Source organism: Biomphalaria glabrata, chromosome 4 (assembly GCF_947242115.1).
Source record: "Biomphalaria glabrata chromosome 4, xgBioGlab47.1, whole genome shotgun sequence".
In the NCBI taxonomy this organism is placed as follows: domain Eukaryota; kingdom Metazoa; phylum Mollusca; class Gastropoda; family Planorbidae; genus Biomphalaria; species Biomphalaria glabrata.
Window position 1 is genome coordinate 28,868,014 of NC_074714.1, and position 21,953 is coordinate 28,889,966.

A 21,953-nucleotide genomic window follows, 5' to 3' on the forward strand; every position below is an offset into this window, starting at 1 on the left:
GCTATATTCAACAAGTCCTTGCAAACGCACAAAATACCTTCCATTTGGAAGACGTCTGAAATAATTTCAGTACCCAAAAAGAAGATCATTGCTTCCAACAACAACCTACGTCCCGTAGCACTTACATCAATTCCAATGAAGTGCTTGGAGAAAATGATTTTAAAACATCTACTGAAAGAAGTCGAAACACGTCTTGACCTGCTCCAGTTCGCTTACAAACCGTCAAGAAGTACAGAAGATGCAATACTATTTATACTGAATTGTCTTATCTTATCTTATATAATACAGACGTTACTTCAAAAAAGAAGATGATTACGTCCTACGCGTCATGCATTTAGTCATGCATATTAACCAATGACTTAAATTCTGCCAAGTCACTGGTTTTCCTGGCTAGCTCAGGCAACCCATTCCATGCTCTAATAGCACTAGGGAAGAAGGAGTATTTGTACAAATTTGTCCTAGCATATGGGACGAGGAATGTGCCTTTATCTTTGTGTCTTTCAGAGTATTTTATTAAATTTTGTTTTTGTATTTGAAGATTATGGTTCAGTGTTTTATCTATGATTGCTACTTTACTTTTGAGCCTTCTGTCCTGAAGGCTTTCTAAATTTAGTGATTTTACTAATGGTGTTACTCTAGTCAAATGTGAATATTCGTTTGTTATGAACCGCACTGCTCTATTTTGTGTCTGTTCTAGTTTCTTAATGTTTTCTTGAGTTGAGGGGTCCCAAACAGAGGATGCATATTCTATTATTAACCTAACCAAGGTTAAATAACATTTTAGTTTTATGTTCTTATTTGATTTATAGAAATTTCTTTTAATAAATCCTAATGCTTTGTTTGATTTTTTTGTAGTTTCATCAATATGTGGATTCCATGACAGTTTTTCATTTATTATAACACCTAGGTATTTTGCGTTTTTAGTCTGTGTTACTGGTTTGCCATGAATAAGATAAGTGGAATTAATTTGTTTTAGTTTTTTTGTTACTCTTAACAACTGACATTTTTCTGGGTGGAAAGACATGCTCCAATTTGATTCCCATTTCTGTAATTCATCTAATTCTCTTTGTAAAATATCTGTGTCTTGTGTTGTTTTTATTGTTCTATATATTATGCAATCGTCTGCAAATAATCTGACTTTTGTTCCTGAAGTAATGCAATTTGGTAAATCATTTATGTAATAATAATAATAATAATTTTATTTATAAAGCGCTGTTAACAAACAAAATGTAGGCTCAAGGCGCTGTAACAACATTACAAACATAAACACAACTGCCGAAATAACAGTTAATCTAAAAAAGTTTTAAACAAGTAGGTCTTAATGTTCTTCTTAAAAGTGGTATAGCATGTTGTCTGTCTGAGATCAATGGGGAGTGAGTTCCAAACCTTTGGTCCGTGAACTGAAAAAGCACGCAGACCGTAGCTTTTGAGGGAGAAACGTGGCACTACTAAAAGCGTTGAGTCCATTGAGCGCAGGGTTCTCTGGGGGACATATGGAGTAATCAGTTCGCTAAGGTACAAGGGCATCTCATTGTTATATATACACTGATGACAAAGTGTGGCGACCTTGTAATCGATTCTCGCTTTCACGGGAAGCCAATGGAGCGTGCGCAAGAGGGTAGTAGCAGAATCTTGTCTAGTTTTTTTAAGGACTATTCGAGCGGCGTTGTTCTGTATACGTTGCAGCTTGGCTATTTTGTCATCAGGTATACCTGCTAGCACGGCGTTGCAGTAGTCAAGGCGGGAGAGTATGAATGCCACAGCTAGCGTTTTTGTTGACTCCGTTGTTAAATATGGTCGGATCTGGCCTAATCTGCGCAGCTGCAGATAAAGACCTTTGCAGAGCTGATTTATGTGTGGGTCGAAAGATAGTGTTGAGTCAAAGAAAACTCCAAGATTCCGCACTACATGGACAAAAGGAACATGGCAGTTCGTGATAAAGAGAGAATCTGTGCTTTCAACTTTTGAGACATTGTTCCTAGTGCCAATCTTAATTATTTCTGTCTTGTCTTCGTTCATCTTGAGTTTATTTTCAACCATCCAATCGCTCACCCTTGCAACGGTACCACTGATATTCTCTGCCAGATGGGACACCTCTGAGGGTACTGATGAATCGTATAACTGTGAGTCATCGGCAAAGAAATGGTATAAGATGCCGGTTGGCCGTATGACACCGCTGAGTGGATATGTGTACATAGTGAACAGTACTGGGCCTAGAACTGATCCTTGGGGTACTCCGTACTTCAAAAGTAAGCTTGTTGATTCCGTCCCGCTAACAACGACACTTTGGGTGCGTTCCGTCAGGTAGGATCCAAGCCACTTTAGGACGACTCCTGCTAAACCAAAAGTTGCAGAGAATCTGGCCATCATAATTTCATGGTCTAGCGTATCAAAGGCTGCGGACAAGTCCAGCATAGAAAGAATTGATATGTGGCCTTTGTCGGAATTGTGAAGTAAGTCGTTTAGTACCCTGACCACTGCTGTCTCTGTGCTACGGCACTTCCTATATGCAGATTGAAATTCTTCCAAGAGACAGTACTGTTCAAGATGAGAAAGAATTTGCACTAACACGATGCGCTCCAGAAGCTTTGACAGGAAGGGAAGATTTGAAACCGGGCGATAGTTTTTTAGACATTCCGGGTCAAGACTGGATTTCTTTAATAAGGGCCTGACAAGTGCATGCTTAAATTGCTGTGGTACAATGCCTGAAGTCAGTGAAGAGTTCACAATGTTGGTAATTGTAGGTACAAGCTCATCTAAACATTCAAGGAGCAAGGAGGTTGGAATGGGATCAAGGTCACATGACTTATTTGGCATCTTCAAAATAGTACTTTTGACATAATCTTCAGATACACGCTGAAACTCGCAAAAAGGAGTATTTTGAAAAATTGGAGAGTGGTCAAGCTGTGATGAGAGGGATGGCATGTCATTTCTAATCTGCTCAATCTTCCCAATGAAGAATCTATTGAAGGAATCAGGAAGTTCAGATAATGGGATAGATGACGGCAAACGTTCGTTATTTGCTCCCCCTAACATTTCAGCGGTGATCCTGAATAGCTCCTTTGAAGAATCAGAATTTTCGATTTTTTGTCGAATATGACTAGCTTTTGCGTCTCTAATCATACGGTTAACCTTGTTTTTTTCTCGTATGTATATTTGTCGATGTATCGTCTGACCTGTCTTTTGAAATGTACGTTCGGCACGTCGGCGAATAAGTTTGGCAGTCTTTATGTCTTCCGTCAACCAGGGTGCAGATGGCCTAACTGAGACTGTACGAGTGACAAGAGGTGCATGGCTGTCCAGCAACTTTTTCAAGCAAGAATTGTAATTGCTGAGAACGTCTGTGTTGATCTGTTGCAACAGCAAAGAGGCCACATCCATTTTGAAGGAGGCAATATCTATGGCTTTAAGTTTACGGGAAGTCACGTTTTTCTTTGGCCTTTTTGCTTTTGATAGGCGCATTTCAAAGTTTACGAGAAAATGATCTGACAAGCCGCGGTCTGAGACATTGAGTTTGGCTACAAGCTCACTTGCATTTGTAACAATCCAGTCAAGAGTATGGCCTTTGACGTGTGTCGGAACATTTATCAGTTGGTCTAAGTTGCGATCCTTTAGCGCATTTTTCAGCGACATCGCGTATGTCTCATTTTCACTGTCAAAATGCAAGTTCACATCGCCTATGACAAATAGATCTTTTGTTGATATGTGACTGTCAAGGAGGTCTTGAAATTCTTCAATGAAAACTTTTGTTGTCAGTTTATTTCTCTTGCTTGGTGGTGGGCGGTACAGGAAAATAAAAGTCAGTGTTCTACTGTGGTGGGAAAGGCGAAACTCGCACATCTCAAAGGTCGTGTACGTTGAGCTTTCAGGTCTTATTGTTACATACTTGGCTAGACTATCTCTGTACAGTATTGCTAAGCCCCCTCCGCTGCCTGTTTTTCGAGGTAGACTCTTTAAAATAAAGCCTGGGGGCGTTAGCTCAATGGTTCTTGGCTCATCACCAACTTCTTTAAACCATGTCTCACTAAGGAAAACGATGTCGTAGCTATCATCAGTGATGGTGTCTGCAAGCTCAAGGGTTTTGTTACTGCATGACTGGGCGTTGAGGTGCATTATTTTAAGCAGACTGGAGGATATAGTCACCAGAGGCGTAGCACATTTTGAAGACACCGGAGGAGTAATATGTAATAATATATATAATAATAATAATATATGTAAAATAATAATATGTAAATTAAAAATAGTAGTGGACCCAAGACTGTTCCTTGAGGTACACCTGAGTTTACTGTTATCGGTGTTGATTTAGAGCCATTTATTATTACAGTTTGTTCTCTCCCTATCAGAAAATCTTTAATCCACTGATGCAGTGGACCATTAATGCCGAAATATTTTAATTTTTTAAGCAAACTATGGTGGTGAACTTTGTCAAAAGCCTTAGAAAAAACTAATAAGATAGCATCTATTTGTTTACTATTATCTAAACCTTTTGAAAAATCATCAATTAGTCCTATCAGTTGTGTTTCACATGATCTATATTTCCTAAAGCCATGTTGGTATGGTGTAAGGACATTGTGTTTGTCTAAGTGGTTTATGATGTTGCTACATATTATGTGTTCTAGGATTTTACATGTGATGCTGGTAAGTGATACTGGTCTGTAGTTTCCTGGGTCAGATTTTTCTCCTTTTTTAAATAGGGGGGTGACATTAGCTTCTTTCCAGTCCTTTGGTAATCTGCCCTGGTTAAGTGAAGCCTGAAAGAGTATTTTGAACACTGGGGCTAGCTCATTACTTAGTTCTTTGAGTAATCTAGCTGGAATACCATCAGGTCCAGAAGCTTTATTTGGTTTGGTGTTGGCTAATAGTTTTTGAATTCCATTTTCTTGTACTACTATATCTTCTATGTTGTCTACTTGGTTCAAATTAAGTAATATGTCTTTGTCTCCTGGGGCTTAGAATGCTGATGCAAAGTATTTGTTTAGGATGTTTGCTTTAGTTTCATTATCATTATGTATTATGTTATGTTCATCTTTTAATGGCGCTATGCCTGTTGTTTCCATTTTCTTAGACTTAATGTATGACCATAGGTTTTTGTTGTTATCTTTATATATTATATTGTTTATGTATTCACTCTGCAGCTGTCTGCTTACTTTTTGGGTTAAGTGTTTAATTTTTATATACTTTTTTCTGCATTAGTTTCTTTAAATTTTCTATATAGGTTTTCCTTCTGTTTACAAAGCTTCTTTAGTCTATTATTAAACCAGCATTTATTTATTTCGTTTCGAGTGTATTTAGTTGGTATATGATTTTCTATAATGCTTTTATGATGGTTTTTAATGAAATTCCAGAGGTCATCAACTGGTTGGTTAATGTCTTTTTCTAATAAGAATGTTTGTTGAAAGTTTAATGCAGCTTGGTGTAGTTGTGTTAGGTTACATTTATTCCAGAGTAAGATTTTTCTTTTGGGTTTTGTATTGGCTACTGCTTTTATCTGACTGTGTATTTTTATGATCTCATGGTCTGATAGACCAGGGATAATATCATAATCAACTACTAATCCAGGTCTGTTGGTTAAGAAGAGATCTAATGTGTTGTTTAATCTAGTTGGCTTTTTAATGATTTGATCTAAACTTACGTTGTGTAAAGTTTCTATGAAAAGCTCATTTATGTCCTTAAGGTTTTGGTGTTTTTCTATGGTTAGTGTTTTCCAATTTATATCAGGTAGGTTGAAATCACCCATAATCCAAAAAACTGCATTTTTATTTGTCTCTTTAAGTTTAGTAATCTGATTACATAGTTTCTGCATGTATTCTAAACTAGAATTTGGTGGTCTGTAAATGCTGCCTATTATTAGTGATGTTGACCATTATCTTGATACTCAGAGACACTACGCCAGAGTATTATTCGTAGAATTTTCATCTGCATTCAACACAATTCAATCATATCGCATGATACAAAAATTATCTGATTTGAACGTTAACAAAAACATACAAACTTTCTTATCAAACGCCCACAATATGTAAACGTGAACGTGCATGTGTCAGGCACGAGAGCAGTGGAGCGCCGCAGGGGTGCGTTCTGTCACCAGTATTGTATACCATATACACAAATGACATTCAGAGCCTATCAGCTGACACCACCATCATAAAATTTGTTGACGACACAGCAATCATAAAGGCCATATTGCAGAAATTCAGATAAACAACCAAACAGTAGAATAAGTACAAGAATATAAATACCTTGGTACAATCATCAACAACAAACTGAAATGGAATGAAAACTGTCAAAACCATAAACTTATATATATACTACTCTAGACTGGACATGGAGATTGTTTAGCACTACAAAAAATGTGAAATTTTTTTTTAGAAAGTTGGATCAAGGCGTTGTTTTGTAAAGTAGTTAAAAGAAGTATAGTTGTTGTTTTTTTCAACCCTAACCTATGTAACATATAATTTAATTTTTAGATCTAGATCTAGTAATTGAACATCAAAAATAAGAGTACTCTCGTCTCATAATTATTATTTTGCAATTTTTAGATATACATAATCTAGAAAGATCTAGGTAATCAATCTATTTGAATGTACATAAGTTGATTTAAATCAACATGAATTATTTCCATCTATGATTTTTGAAACATTATCTCAATGGAAACAAACAGGAAATGGCTTTGTTTCATGTATTTGCGTGAGTATCCGATAAATGATTTTGCATTATTTCAAAACTTTGAAAACTATAAAGATCATTACTTTTTCTAAGACAGAAAAGATTGATTGGGGGCGACTTCCCTTAGAGCCTGAAGAAAAAAAAAGAGTTTACGTACATAAAAATCTCTATATGTATAGGTCTGTGAATCGATCAGTCGCGGATAAGAATTTATTTCCGGTTTCTAGTCTAGATATAGTATATAAGTCTATGGTCAAAACCTTTACACAAAAATTCACCAACGACTCTTCTATCTCAGAAAGCTAAGAAAATTTAACATCGACAAAACATAATTTAACTTTTCTATACAGCAACCATCAGCAGTCTAATTAACTTTGGAATCACCTGCAGGTATGGTAATACTTCACTGGCACATAGAATTAGACTAAATATACTAATTAAAAAAGCATTGCATATCACTCGAACACAGCTACCATCTCTTGAAGAGCTTTTCTATGAGATGCCTTTCCAAAACACTCAGGATTCTTAAAGATAACCCGCACCCATTAAACCTCTGTGACATAAGATCTAAACGAAGTGGTCGTCTCCTTTCCATTAGGACTAAAACAGAAAGATTAAAAAATTCCTTCATTCCACTGTTGGTCAGAGTTTTACAAGATCAGCTGTCATCATCCAGAAGTACATAGAAGTCAAATCCATAAAGCGCTGGTTGTGTATGTGTTTCGTGTGTGAGTGTTGTTCGAATTTTTCATCTATATTGTTTTTGTACAGTAGTTACGCTGAGGTTGTCAATTGTAGTCAACTGAATTTCCATTTGATTGGATCAATTAAATTTTCTTATCTTATAATAATTGGCAAGCGACGAAATACGGGTTGTTTTCTTGGAACTGGAAAAAAAAGGGAGTGAAGTTCCTGCCAGAAAACTTGTGGGAGAGCGGAAAGATGCGAAGGATGCAATTTATATAAAAAAGGGAGGGGGTTATCCTACTGTTTTATTGAAAGTGGATAAGAAAATAATAGGACAGGGGTTTACTGATCAAAATAAATAGTATATACTTTGTAGTATATACTTTGTTAACAAATCAACGGGTGGAGCAGGTGTTGAATGCTAGTACTTTATAAAAAGAAATCTCATTTATTTATTTTGTTTTTTAAAAGAAATGCCCTTTGGTCAAGTTCCAGTGTTACAGATTGGTCACAGAGTATTTGCCCAAAGTGTTGCTATTGAGACCTACCTTGCCCGTGAACTTGGTAAATTCTATATGTATACATTTTTCTTATTATATTATTAAAATGGTTTAGTCACAGTATATAGTATTTTGTCTCTAGAAGTCTATTTAATTAAACTGGCAAAAAAATGGCAAAAAAAAAAGAGATTAAAACAAACAAACAAAAAACAACAACAACAAAAAACAACAACAAACAAACAAAAAACACAAGATTACAAAGAGAGTTTGTGTTATCACACAAACTCAGATACGGCCCACCATAGATTTCACCAAAGGAAAAGGAATATTCAAGCCACAATTTTGTTTTGATCCTTAAAGTATTAACATTTTAAAATTGTAAGACTCTTATAATACTTTTGGAATAAGAATTTGAAATAGCGCTGCGTTAAATGATCACCTAAGAACAGCATAGAAACCTTCTAGATACGCAACTCTCCCCAACAATTTCTCTTTATAAATATTTGAGTAGACGGCTAGGAAATTAAAAAACGAGCCGGCACAACTAAACGGTTTCCCATGCAGGTCCCTAACTCAGACCGGACCTGAATAGGTAGCTTTGCTGACTGGGTTTAGACTTATACTAGATCTAGAAATCTAGATATAGATCTACTTTATAGATCAAGACTATATCTAGAATATAGAAAATATCTATAATCTACATATAGACTAGATCTATAGTTCTAGACTAGATCTAGAATATAGAAAAGATCTATAATCTACATTTAGACTAGATCTATAGTTCTAGACAGGATCTAGAATCTAGACTAGATCTAGAATATAGATTAGATCTATAATCTATATATATATATAACCTAGATATAGACTAGAATTCGAATGACTTTACACGTTCAATCTTAAAATTGCTACATCTAGGCCAATATTATGATCAGAATAAGTAGGCCTTCTGGTACCTTGTAATGGTGTACTAAACTGTTCGCATCGGATTCACTTCTTAATGTGATACTATTGTTTTCATAATGAATTAATCTGCACCCCTAAGCTGTCAGAAGATTTCCATTGTGACCTTAGATGCAAATGGTTTGTTTCTTGTCTTGCTTGCATAATTAATTTAAAAAATTAAATGGTTTATTTTCGGAAAAGAAAAAAGTAGCCGTTGCATCAGAACTTTGAATGATCTAAAATATCATGATTTCCTATTTTCAATTTCTTTTCAAGTTTCTGAGATCTAAACGGGACGGACGGACGGACAGACAGACCTCACAAAACTAATAGCGGTTTTTTCTCTATCGGGGGACGCTAAAAAAAGAGATTTAAAAGATGTGATCACTTAAACTGTAGTAAAGAATTTTAGTGCATCTAATTAACCCTGTTACAAACAATGAAAAATATTGTAAATACCAAACTTAAACTAGATGATGAGCAAACAGGAGACATACATTTTGCGTGAAAGGCATGGTCCTAATGGTGCAAGCTAAGAAATGGTACATTACTTTCATCGACTGGAAACAAAATTTAATTCTGAATACTACTCAAGCACAATGGTTTCCCATACAAAGATCTTCAATATAATCAGGAATTTGTTTTACGATTGAATTGGTCTGTATAAATAGGATTTTTAAAAAAATAATCTTTTCTCATCGATTAGATCCAAAAGCATTACAAACCATTCAGCAGCAATGACAATTAGGTGGACGTTCTGTCGCATTTTTTGATGCTTTGAAAATTGAAATTTGCTTTTAATACAATCCTATCATGCAGCCCTCATCCCTTGCAAATAAAATCTATTGTGGAAAGCCGCCACTTAACACTAAAACTAACCAAACAATGACATTTTGATGGGGTTGGTTTTGGTTCCATACATCAACTATTTTGATAGTCATTTCTATTCTAGGACTTTACGGTCAAACAAATATAGACGGCTTGATGATAGACCAAGTTGTCCAGCTCAATCAAGAGTTCAGAGCCAAAGCTATTACTGCTATTAAGGAACAAGATATCAATAGAAAAGTAAGTTTTTCTATTCATAATTGTATTTACTTTCAAATAAAGATAATTCGTATGTCAGACCATTGAAAGTACCATCAAATGTAACTTGAATTACTGTTACCTTCTATCTTAAAATATTTTGTCATTTAGCATTACATTAAAAAGTTACCTAAAATATATCATCAACTTTTTGTTATCTTTCTCTTACACACTGAAAACATGGAATAAGAAGATAAAGCAGTGACCATTGACTCAGCACCAATTGAATTACACTAAAACAAACCATAAAAGTAAAATTTTATAAAATTTGATTACGTCCTGCAGTGTAACTGAGCTGTTTATTTTCTGCGTGTGTCCAGCCTGTAATAAGGTCATATTTATTGTGTGTGTACTCAGTACTTAAGGAAAACCATGCAAGACGTGTTTGTGCTTGTTCACTGTCTACTATTATCTTTTTCAGTATTGGTATTCTAGTAGAGTTATTTCATTACAATTTTGCCGATGAAAGGCCGTTTACTGCGTTTTAGGCATGTGGCAAACTCCTATCACAAACTCTATTGCTCACATCTGCAATATTTTATGTTTTAATATCACTCGGCAATCTGAGTATTAAAAATAAAAATAAACTTTATAGAATCCTAAATGCTGCTGGTAAAGTCATTGGCAAAAAAAAATTCCATTTGGGCAGCTGTTTGAGACAAATATAAAAAAAAAGCTAAAAAGATTCTAGAAATTAACAAGATTACAAAGAGAGTTTGTGTTACACAAACTCAGAGGCGGCCCCCGTCGAAGTCGGATCCCTGTCGGATCTGCATATTCGCAAATAATATTCAAGAGGTGATTTAATTTTGATGTAAAATGTTTTACATGTTTCGGATGTTCCTTCAGAGTTGAAGATAATTACTTCCTAGTACAAACCTACCGCAGGACGACGGGGGATGGGAGCGGGCAGGGTTTGAACCCTGGACCATCCATAAATCTGAACGACAGTCTAGCGCGAAAACATCACGACCAGGCAGCCATCCGATGGTCAAAAGTAATAATGTTTCAAAGATTCATTTGCCGTAAATTTAAATTTAAATTAAATAAAAAAATAGTAGATTAGTTTTAGTATATTAAAACATTACAATATTGATCAAAACGTTTGGAAATGAAAATCTACACTTTTTTTTTTACACTTTAAGTTTAGAAATTGAAATTCTACATCTTAATCTAGTCTATTTTAGTCTAAACTAGATCTACAAATTCTAGATATAGACTCTAAAATAATTTTAATTAGAATATAGATCCAGATCTAGATATACTGTAATAAAAATCTAGATCTAGTTTAAAAAATCTAGATTAGATCTAAATCAAGATATCATTCCTTTTTTAAACCCGAGTCACATAACGAGGCTTAATAAACATTACTATACCGAGTTCTTTTTTCATTTCATTTGAAGAATTAATTCCATATAACGTCAGAGGGAAAAAAAAACACTACGTCACACGGCCTAGCTAGACTAAAAATCGCCTTCATCTATAAGAGCCATTTATCGAGTGTTCATAGACTTTGGTGCACCGAGTGCGTTCTTTAAGCATTTCATTTAAAGAATTCAATATCAGGTGACCGAGCCTCGCTCGGATGAATAATTTGTTAAGGAAGGATATTTACCCGAAGTTATTTTGGGAATATTGTTGTAATTACGAAAATGAACTATCGGGTAAAGACTATCAATCCGAAGAGTTGCTTTTTATTTCTTTCAGTTCTCAATGTAATTGTACATGGCGATTAGAATAGAAAGTCCCTCCAATAGTAGGCCTATAGAAAACCACAGCTCACATCTTAACGTTTTACATTGTAGAACTATTGGGCTATTATAGGCTTGTAAGAAAGTCTTTGCAGTATAACTTCTAAAATGGATACTTCATGACATTTAATACTGCAATTAGTATATTTATTATGGCTCTGAGACATGGACACTTTACAGGAAAAACTAAGACTTCTTGAGTGCTTTCACCAAAGATGCTTGCGCTCCATCATGGACATACGGTGGCAGGACAGCACTACATACAGCGATGTCCTTGCCAACGCCGGTATGGACAGTATAGTGGGACTTCTTATGGTCCGACAGTTTCACTGGGTAGGGCACGTATCCCGAATGGGAGACGAACGAATGCCAAAGGCAGTCTTTTTTTGTGAGCTAAAAGGTGGTCGACGTAACAGAGGCGCTCCACGGAAATTCTTCAAAGACCAGCCTAGTCGTCAACTTTCCTTGGCTGACAAAGAAGAGAGCACCTGGTTGCATGCGGCCTCAGAACGAGACAGCTGGAGGTCTCTCACGAAGGCCGCGAGATACACATTTGAGACCAAAAGAAAATCTGCTGCCGAGAACAAACGCAGATGGCGAAAAGAAAATCTAAATCGGCCACCTGCGGACAATGGTTATGCTTGCCCTGGATGTGGCAAAATATGTAGGTCACAGTTGGGGCTGCACAGCAAAGGGAAATACTGCATTCCTCACTTATCTTCGGACTCGAATTTCATACCATTTTGCAAGAATATCGCTGTTTGTATTGTGGTCTTTGGTGAAGTCGTTCAAGAAGTCTTAGTTGCTTTCTATAAAAAACTCATGTCTCAGATCCACATAGAGGGGTTGAGAGAATACTGGTTGACACTGATTTTTGTAGACAGGCGGAGCGATTTATTTCGCCACACTCTCGCTTGGAGGCGTCCAAAAGCACGACTATCCATGATCACATATCAACCTCTCTTTAAAGCAATGCGTCAATTGATAAAATGCTTCCCAGATAATGTGAAGTTATCTACCACTTTAATGGATGTCTATGCTCAGTGATCTTTGGGCTGAGTAGGTTTTATTGGGTGACTTTTGGAACATGACTTCTGTTTTACCGAGGTTTATAGGTTAACAAATAAAAAAAAAAGCAGCAGCGTGATGAAAATTCGTTGACCGCGAGCTGAATATCATCAGGGCCAGCCCTAGGCCTATGCTGTCACAGTGGTGGACTCCGAAGGTTCAAAAGCCCCGCGCTAATTCTAGGTGTAAATTATTAAATTAAACCATTATAATTTATAATATGGTTCCCGTGGTCTCCTTGTTTTCAAGGAGCTCCTGGAAATCTCCTGAAACTCATAAAAATGTCCTTAAAAAGACAAAATTGTCACTTTGGGGTGTCAATCAATATGGTAAACGCCAGTCCTACGCGTGATATAAAAAAACGGCATCGTCAGCTTTCATTTAATAAAAATGTAATGCAAATACGAATTTATTTTCTAATACAAAATCTTATTTTTCACTTATTATCTTTATCTCTACCCTTACTGGTCCGCGCGCAATCCTCACATTTCACATAGGGCCCCGCAAATGTTAGGGCCGGCCCTGATTGTGCAAGTAAGGCATAGATATGCTGTGTTATGACCATTTCCTATGTTTTGGTATTGGACAGCAGACTTCGAAGCTTAAACACATTGCAATAATTCACCAGCAAAATAATAACAAAGTAAAAGCTACCTACGGGTGTAAGCAATTAAAGTGTAAACAATTTATAAAGCCTTTAAAACACAATAACTAATCTTACATTAAGATATTTAATTTCATTATTTTTCTTCCATAAATTCCTAATGGATCAATGTACAATAAGATGGTGCGCAAATGTTTAATTACGCCAATTGAATCATTAAAACTTTTTCTTGTTTGCGAAGAAAAGTCTTAGTGTACTGTTGTGAGGCTAGTGACGTAAGCGGTGTCAAGTTTTTTTCCCCATTGACGTCATACAGAAAATTTCATTCATAAAACATTCTAGCCAAAATAAATTTTTCGATAATGAGCCATTTTCAAACCGATATAACGGTCGACCTCGAGTTTTCCCGATGTGGCCAGTGAGTTGAGAATTTTTTCTCACTATTATGCACATACCGTGAACTTTTAAAGAAAATCGTTAGAGCCGTTTTCGAAATAAAATTTATATATATATATAAATATAAATATATATACATACATACATACATACATACAAGAATTGCTCGCTTAAGAGTATAGGATTCCATATGACGTCAAAGGAAAAAAAACACTACGTCACACGGCCTAGCTAGAATAAAAATCGCCTTCATCATTACGAGCCTTTTATCGAGTGTTCATAGACATTGGTGCACCGAGTGCGTTCTTTTAGCATTTCATTTAAAGAATTCATTCCATATGACGTCAAAGGAAAAAAAACACTACGTCACAAGGCCTAGCTAGACTAAAAATCACCTTTATCAACACGAGCCATTTCTCGAGTGTTCATAGACATTGGTGCACCGAGTGCGTTCTTTTAGCATTTCATTTAAAGAATTCATTCCATGTGAAGGAAAAAAAACACTACGTCACACGGCTTAGTTAGACTAAAATATGTTTTCATTAATTCAAGCAATTTTTTCGATGGTTAATAGACATTGGTGCGTTCTTTTAACATTACATTTAAAGAGTCCATTCATATGACGTCAAAGAAAAAAAAATTCCATTACCTCACAATAGGCTAGTACCGGTACCATAAAAAAAATGTCTTTATTTACACGAGATATTTAACGAGGGTTCATAGACATTGGTGCACTGAGTTCTAATAGATATTATTTAAAAAGGATCAAAGCCACATTGTTTTTGCGTTTTGTCTGTCAGTCGGTCTGTCCGTTATCTTGATATAAAAAAAACAACTAAAAGTTATTAAAAATTGATTAACCTTTATTCTACGTTTCAAAACAGCGCAATAATTTTTAGGTATGAACACAATTGAAAAGTTTATATAATAGATTGTTCCGGATGTTTGTATAAATAGTAAAAGAAAAAGAGAATTTCAGATAAATGAAATACCGTTAATTAAATTTTTTGGATGGTCTCGTATAAAAATTACATGTACTACAGCCATGTGGAGAGATTTTCATACCTTACTTTGGTGTTTGGATTCTATTTTCCTTAAAAATCGGAACATAATATTAACGATAATTAGATTTTTTAATGTTTTAGGTAGAAAGTTAAATGTACTGTAAGAGAGTAGTGAGTTAAAATATTTTTCATAAAAATCCGTAAAAACATTATTTCGTAAATGAAAAGATTATTTGTTTATTAATTAGAAGAGGGAGTTCAAACAATTATTTGGAGTTAGTAGATTTTTAAATAAATTCGGAAATTTCTGGCGACGATTTATAAGAAACAAAATCCGGAACTTTCTTTATCGATTACAAAACTTCTATGTTATGTTTTAGCAAAAAAATTAAATGTCTAAAAAGTAATTTTCAGTAATCAATTCTAGTATATCTGGTATACATTTTTCACATGTAAATTATGAGTGAGTCTGCTGTGAATTTAGCTTTTATGTAATGCACACATTGTAAGACACATCTCCTTACGGACAATAGAGTTTATTATTATTATTATTATGATAGAAAAAAACGAGTATTCATTCAGGGTCGAGTTTCGTTAAAGGGAAACAAAATTCATCGTCGTCCCTTTATCAGTTTCCACCGAGGAATTTTCTGGTGATGTGGCAGGTCTGCAGCAGTACCGCCTTCTGACAGGCAACGAGAATGTTCCAAGGAATGCCAAGTGCCTTGAAGGTATCTGTGAGGTCAGTTGTTATGATTCCCTCGGTTAATATAACAATGGGGTGTATTGTTGTTTTAGATAACTTCCATAAACGCTTAATCTCCAAGCCTAGGTTTCCATATTTTCGTTGTTTTTTCCAGCTCAGTTTTTCTTAAATTGTGAGATAGTACATTCAAGAATAAATGTAACCTAACACAACTTCACCAAGCTGCATTAAACTTTCAACAAACATTCTTATTAGAAAAAGACATTAACCAACCAGTCGATGACCTCTGGAATTTCATTAAAAACTATCTTAAAAATTATAGAAAATCATATACCAACTAAATACACTAAAAACTAAATAAATAAATGCTGGTTTAATAATAGATTAAAGAAGCTTTGTAAACAGAAGAAAAATCTATATACAAAATTTAAAGAAACTAAGGCAGAAAGAGTTTATAAAAAGTATTAAAAAAATTAAAGACCTAACCCAAAAAGTAAGCAGACAGCTGCAGAGTGAATACATAAACAATGTAATATCTAAAGATAACAAAAAAAGCTATGGACATACATTAAGTCTAAGAAAATGGAAACAACAGGCATATCGCCAGTAAATTATGAGTGAGTCTGGTGTGAAAGTACACTTTGGTTTCTTATAGTTATAATGTTTTTTGTTTGGTGTAATGCACAAATTGTAAGACAAATTTCCTTACGGATAATAAAGATTATTATTATTATTATTATTATTAAAGATGAACATAACATAATACATAGGCTAATGATAATGAAACTAAAGCTTACATCCTAAATAAATACTTTGCATCAGCATTCTCAGCCCCAGGAGACAAAGACATATTACTTAATTTGAACCAAGCAGACAACATAGGAGATATAGTAGTACAAGAAAAGGGAATCCAAAAACTATTAGCCAACATCAAACCGAATAAAGCGTCTGGACATGATGGTATTCCAGCTAGATTACTCAAAAAACTAAGCAATAAGCTAGCACCAGTGTTCAAAATACTTTTCAGGCATCTATTAACCAGGGCAGAGTACCAAGGGACTGGAAAGAAGCTAATATCACCCCCCCCCCTATTTAAAAAATAAAGATCTGACCCAGGAAACTACAGACCAGTATCACTTACCAGCATCACATGTAAAATCGTAGAACACATAATATGTAGCAACATCATAAACCCTTAGACAAACATAATGTCCTTACTCCATACCAACACGGCTTTAGGAAATATAGATCACGTGAAACACAACAAATAGGACTAATTGATGATTTTTCAACAGGTTTAGATAATAGTGAACAAATAGATGCTATCTTACTAGATTTTTCCAAGGCTTTTGACAAAGTTCACCACCATAGTTTGCTTATGAAACCTAAAATATTTCGGCATTAATGGTCCATTGCATCAGTGGATTAAAGATTTTCTGATAGGGAGAGAACAAACTGTAATAATAAATGGTTCTAAATCAACATCAATAACTGTTAATTTAGGTGTACCACAAGGAACAGTCTTAGGCCCACTATTATTTTTGATTTACATAAATGATTTACCAAATTGCAATAGTTCAGGAACAAAAGTCAGATTATTTGCAGATGATTGCATAATATATAGAACATTAAAAACAATACAAGACACATAAATTTTACTAAGAGAATTTGATGAATTACAGAAATGGGAATCAAAATGGAGCATGTCTTTCCACCTAGAAAAATGTCAGTTATAAAGAGTAACAAAAAAACTAAAACAAATTAATTCAACTTATCTTATTCATGGTAAACCAGTAACACAGACTAAAAATGCAAAATACCTAGGTGTTATAATGTGGTGAAATAGTTACTATTTGTTTATGTTTGTGTAACGTCGTGAGAATGTGTTCACAACATTGATCTAGTGTGCTACTGTCCAAGTCTCTTTCGTCAGTTCATGTGTCGTTCTAGTTTAATAAAGCCTTGTTTTAGGTTACTCTTCAGTGTTCCTTTATTTCTTATTACAATTTATTAAACTAGAAATTTTCAATTCTATGGATCTATGTGCCTCACGTATCTTTTTTGGATTTTCGTTCAACACTATTCTCAGTCTGTAAGTAAAAGTAATTATACAAATGGAACGGCTATTTAGGCCAAAAGAGCTAGACATAGAGCCTAGCTCGCCATCGGCTGCCGAGAAGTGGCTGCACTGGCTCAGAACATTTGAGAATTTCATCTCCTCAGTCTCTCACTGTGAGATTGACAAAAAGAAATTACTGGAAAACTACGTTTCTTCGAGCGTATTTCAGTACATAAGTGAGTGTACCACGTTCGAAGAATCAATCAAAGTTCTACAAAATGTCTACGTGAAGCCTAAAAGCGAAATTTTTGCACGGCACATGATAACTCTTTGTCGACAAGAGAACGGACAAACCGTTGACTCCTTCCTACTTAAGCTTAAAAGTATGGCCAAAAACTGTGACTTCAAAGCTGTCACCGCTGAAGAACACAGAGATATCTTCGTAAGAGACGCCTTCATTACTGGACTGGCTTCAAACAGCATAAGGCTGCGACTCTTAGAGAAATCTACTTTAACTCTACAGTGCGCCTATGAAGAGGCAAGACAACTTGAATATGCCCATAACCATGCCATGGCGTATAACATCTGCTCTGAAACTCCCTGTGGAGCTAGCGCCGACGAGGAGAGCCTTTCTCCAACGACAAAAGTAGAACACGAGGTGAGTGCGGCGACTAGTAAAAGATGTTTCTTTTGTGGAAACAGCCCACATCAACGCTTTAGATGTCCGGCCCGCGACGCTACATGCAACTTGTGCGGTAAGAGAGGCCATTTCCAGAAAGTCTGTAGATCGACCAGACAGACACTCAAATCTATAACCTCAGCCATAGTGAAAGCAGATGATGAGACGTCTCGGACTACAACCGTTGGATCCTCCTGGGCATCGACACCAGCGTCCGGTCTTACTAAATCTACTATTTCAATACTCGTCAATGGAGTACCATTGAAGGCTCTCGTAGATACGGGGAGCAGTGAAAGCTATATATCTTCTTCAATTGCTAAAAGGTACAGATGGAAATTAGAAACGTCCAGAAACAGAATCTACATGGCCTCTACACATCTTTCTCGCACTACTCACGGCCATATTTTCGCAAAAATAAAGTACAAAGATGAACAATACGAAAGTGTTAAGCTCTCACTACTAGATGGACTAGTATCTGATGTAATCTTAGGGCTAGATTTCATCAGCCAGCATGAAAAACTGATGATCCCATTTGAGGGAAAACGGAGCACTCTCCAGGTCTGTACGCTGAAAGCTGCACGAGTTGAAGCCCCTCGCCTCTTCGCTAATCTTGCTCCTAACTGCCACCCCATAGCCACTAAATCTAGAAAATATTCTATGCCTGACTCCAAATTCATTCAAAATGAAATCAAGAGACTCCTATCTGACAAAATTATTGAGCCTTCCACGTCCCCGTGGCGAGCCCAGATAATTGTAACAACTAATGAAAGGCACAAAAAGAGAATGGTTATCGACTATAGCCAAACCATCAATCGATTCACTTACCTCGACGCGTACCCCGTGCCAAAAGTTGATGAACTGGTGCAGGAAATATCTAAATACTCAATGTACAGTACATTTGACCTCAAAAGCGCTTACCACCAGATACCTATCAGGGATGATGAAAAGCAGTACACGGCGTTCGAGGCTGGCGGAAAGCTTTATCAGTTTTGCCGCATTCCTTTTGGAGTGACAAACGGAGTCGCTGCATTTCAAAGGACGATCAACACAATAATTGAGGAGGCAGGGCTACAGGACACGTTCGCTTACGTGGATAACGTTACCATCTGCGGACTTGACCCCAGTAGCCACGACCAGAATCTACAGAGATTTCTCAATGCCGCTAAAAAGTACGGTATCACCTTCAACAATGATAAAAGTGCTATTGCGACTAATAAAGTATGCCTCCTAGGCTACGAAATCTCACAAGGGCAATTAAGACCAGACCCCGAAAGATTTCAAGCATTGAGAAACCTACCTCCACCACAAGACATGAAATCACAAAAGCGGGTGATTGGACTACTGTCCTATTATTCTCAATGGATCCCAAATTTCTCCAACAAGATCCATTTATTGGTAAACAACAAAGCCTTTCCTCCCCCTGAACAAGTTCAAGAAGCTTTTAAACAGCTAAAACACGAACTTGAAAACGCTGCTGTGTCGACGATAGATTACAATCGACCTCTAACAGTCGAAACAGATGCCTCTGACATCGCGATTGCCGCCACTCTTAATCAAGAAGGCCGTCCTGTCGCCTTCTTTTCAAGAACACTCACGAATAGTGAACGCAGACACTCAGCAGTAGAAAAGGAAGCACACGCTATCGTAGAAGCCCTGAGAAAATGGCAACATTACCTTATCAGTAGACTCTTCACATTGGTTACAGATCAACGCTCAGTGTCTTTTATGTTTGACCAGCAGAACAAGGGCAAGATCAAAAACGAAAAGATACAAAGATGGCGACTGGAGCTTAGTTGTTTCCAATATGACGTCGTATATCGACCCGGGAAACAAAACGCTGCGGCGGATACCTTTTCAAGAAACCACTTTGCGTCAGCAATGACTGGAGAAGACCTCAAACTGTTACACAACAACCTCTGTCACCCAGGGGTCACGAGACTCCTCCATTTCGTTCGGACTAAGAACTTACCTTTTTCCTGCGAGGACGTCCGCAAAGTGGTAAACCAATGTAAAACTTGCGCTGAACTGAAGCCTAGATTCTTCAAACAGTTTTCAGGCACCCTCATCAAGGCTACCCAACCATTTCAGAGAGTAAGCATCGATTTTAAGGGGCCACTCCCATCTGCTACTCACAACAAATACTTATTAACAATGGTGGATGAGTACTCACGCTTCCCATTTGCCTACCCATGTCCCGATATGTCCTCATCTACTGTCATAAAGTGTTTAAATCAGCTGTTTTCCTTAGTTGGGATGCCAGAGTACGTCCATTCTGACAGAGGTACGGCCTTTATGTCGAGGGAGGTGCAATCCTTTCTGCACGAGAGGGGAATAGCTACAAGTAGAACAACCGCTTTTAATCCTTTATGCAACGGACAAATTGAACGACTAAACAAAACTCTATGGAACGCTGTTACTTTAGCACTGAAAGACCTCGATCTCCCGAACTCGAGATGGGAGCTTGTCTTGAACCAGGCCCTATACTCGATTAGATCATTACTATCTACGGCAACAAACGAAACTCCACACGAGAGAGTTTTCCGGTTCAACCGGAAATCCTCCTTCGGGATATCTATCCCTACTTGGCTATCTAGCCCAGGTCGAGTGTTGCTGAGAAGAGAGAACCGATCTTCAAAGTATGATCCTCTCACGGAGGAAGTCGACCTGCTGATGTGTAACCCCCAATATGCCGTCGTACGGTTGCCCAGCGGTAAAGAGGAGACGGTCTCTCTAAGACGCTTGGCTCCCACCCCCTCCCCATCCACAACAACAAGTGAACCTTCGTTCTTCCCTCAGGGTGAGGATAATGAATATCCTCCAGAAACTCAAAACACGGAAGTACCAGTAAACACCCCTACGGTGATACAAGAAAGGAAAGAACCCCTGGTAGGCTCTGAGGACCTCCGAGCGCTTCCTCTTGAAAATACCCCAATTGACGCTCAGGAACTCGCTAGTGACTCCCAAACTGTAGAACAGGATAGTCAACCCCGTTACAACTTAAGAGAGAGAAGAACCAGACCGAACTATAGAGTCTAGAGTTGTTCCTCTATTGCACTACTTATGTTCTACATAAACTGACATTGTTTATCTCTTGCTACTGATACTAGAGTTTACTTTTCACTTACTTACGTACATGTTTACTTACTACACTATTTGTTAATACTTAAAACAGAAACTATTAATTGTTTATAAGTCATACAACAGATACTGGTTTTTAGGTTTCTTTGTATCACCATTCACTATTGTTTACTAGAGAAATTAATATTTCGACACTATTTATTGATCTATTGATAATCTATTGTATTACAGGCACTGGAATTCTCTCTTCATTTATGCTATTGGCCTACTATATTACTATACTTGCTATTTTAATTCTAGGCGGGGTGAATGTGGTGAAATAGTTACTATTTGTTTATGTTTGTGTAACGTCGTGAGAATGTGTTCACAACATTGATCTAGTGTGCTACTGTCCAAGTCTCTTTCGTCAGTTCATGTGTCGTTCTAGTTTAATAAAGCCTTGTTTTAGGTTACTCTTCAGTGTTCCTTTATTTCTTATTACATATAATAAATCAAAAACTCTCATGGAATCCCCATAGTGATGAAACTTTAACAAAAACAAACAAAGCAGTAGGTTTTATTAGAAGAAATTTCTATAAATCAAATAAGAACATAAAACTAAAATAAATGTTATTTAACCTTGGTTAGGCCAATAATAGAATATGCATACTCCGTTTGGGACCCCTCAACTCAAGAAAACATTAAGAAACTGGAACAGACACAAAATAGAAGTGAGATTCATAACAAACGA

The 21,953-nt window shown here is 36.5% G+C and overlaps 1 protein-coding gene across 1 annotated transcript; it reads left to right on the plus strand.

Moving 5' to 3' along the window:
- Positions 1 to 17,238: 17,238 nt before the first annotated feature.
- On the plus strand, positions 17,239 to 20,521 carry LOC129925944 (uncharacterized; the record flags this gene model as incomplete). The annotated part of the gene is made up of 1 exon (XM_056027543.1): positions 17,239 to 20,521. A coding segment is annotated over exon 1 (3,000 nt), but the record flags the coding sequence as incomplete, so codon positions are not given.
- Between the last annotated feature and the right edge of the window lie 1,432 nt (positions 20,522 to 21,953).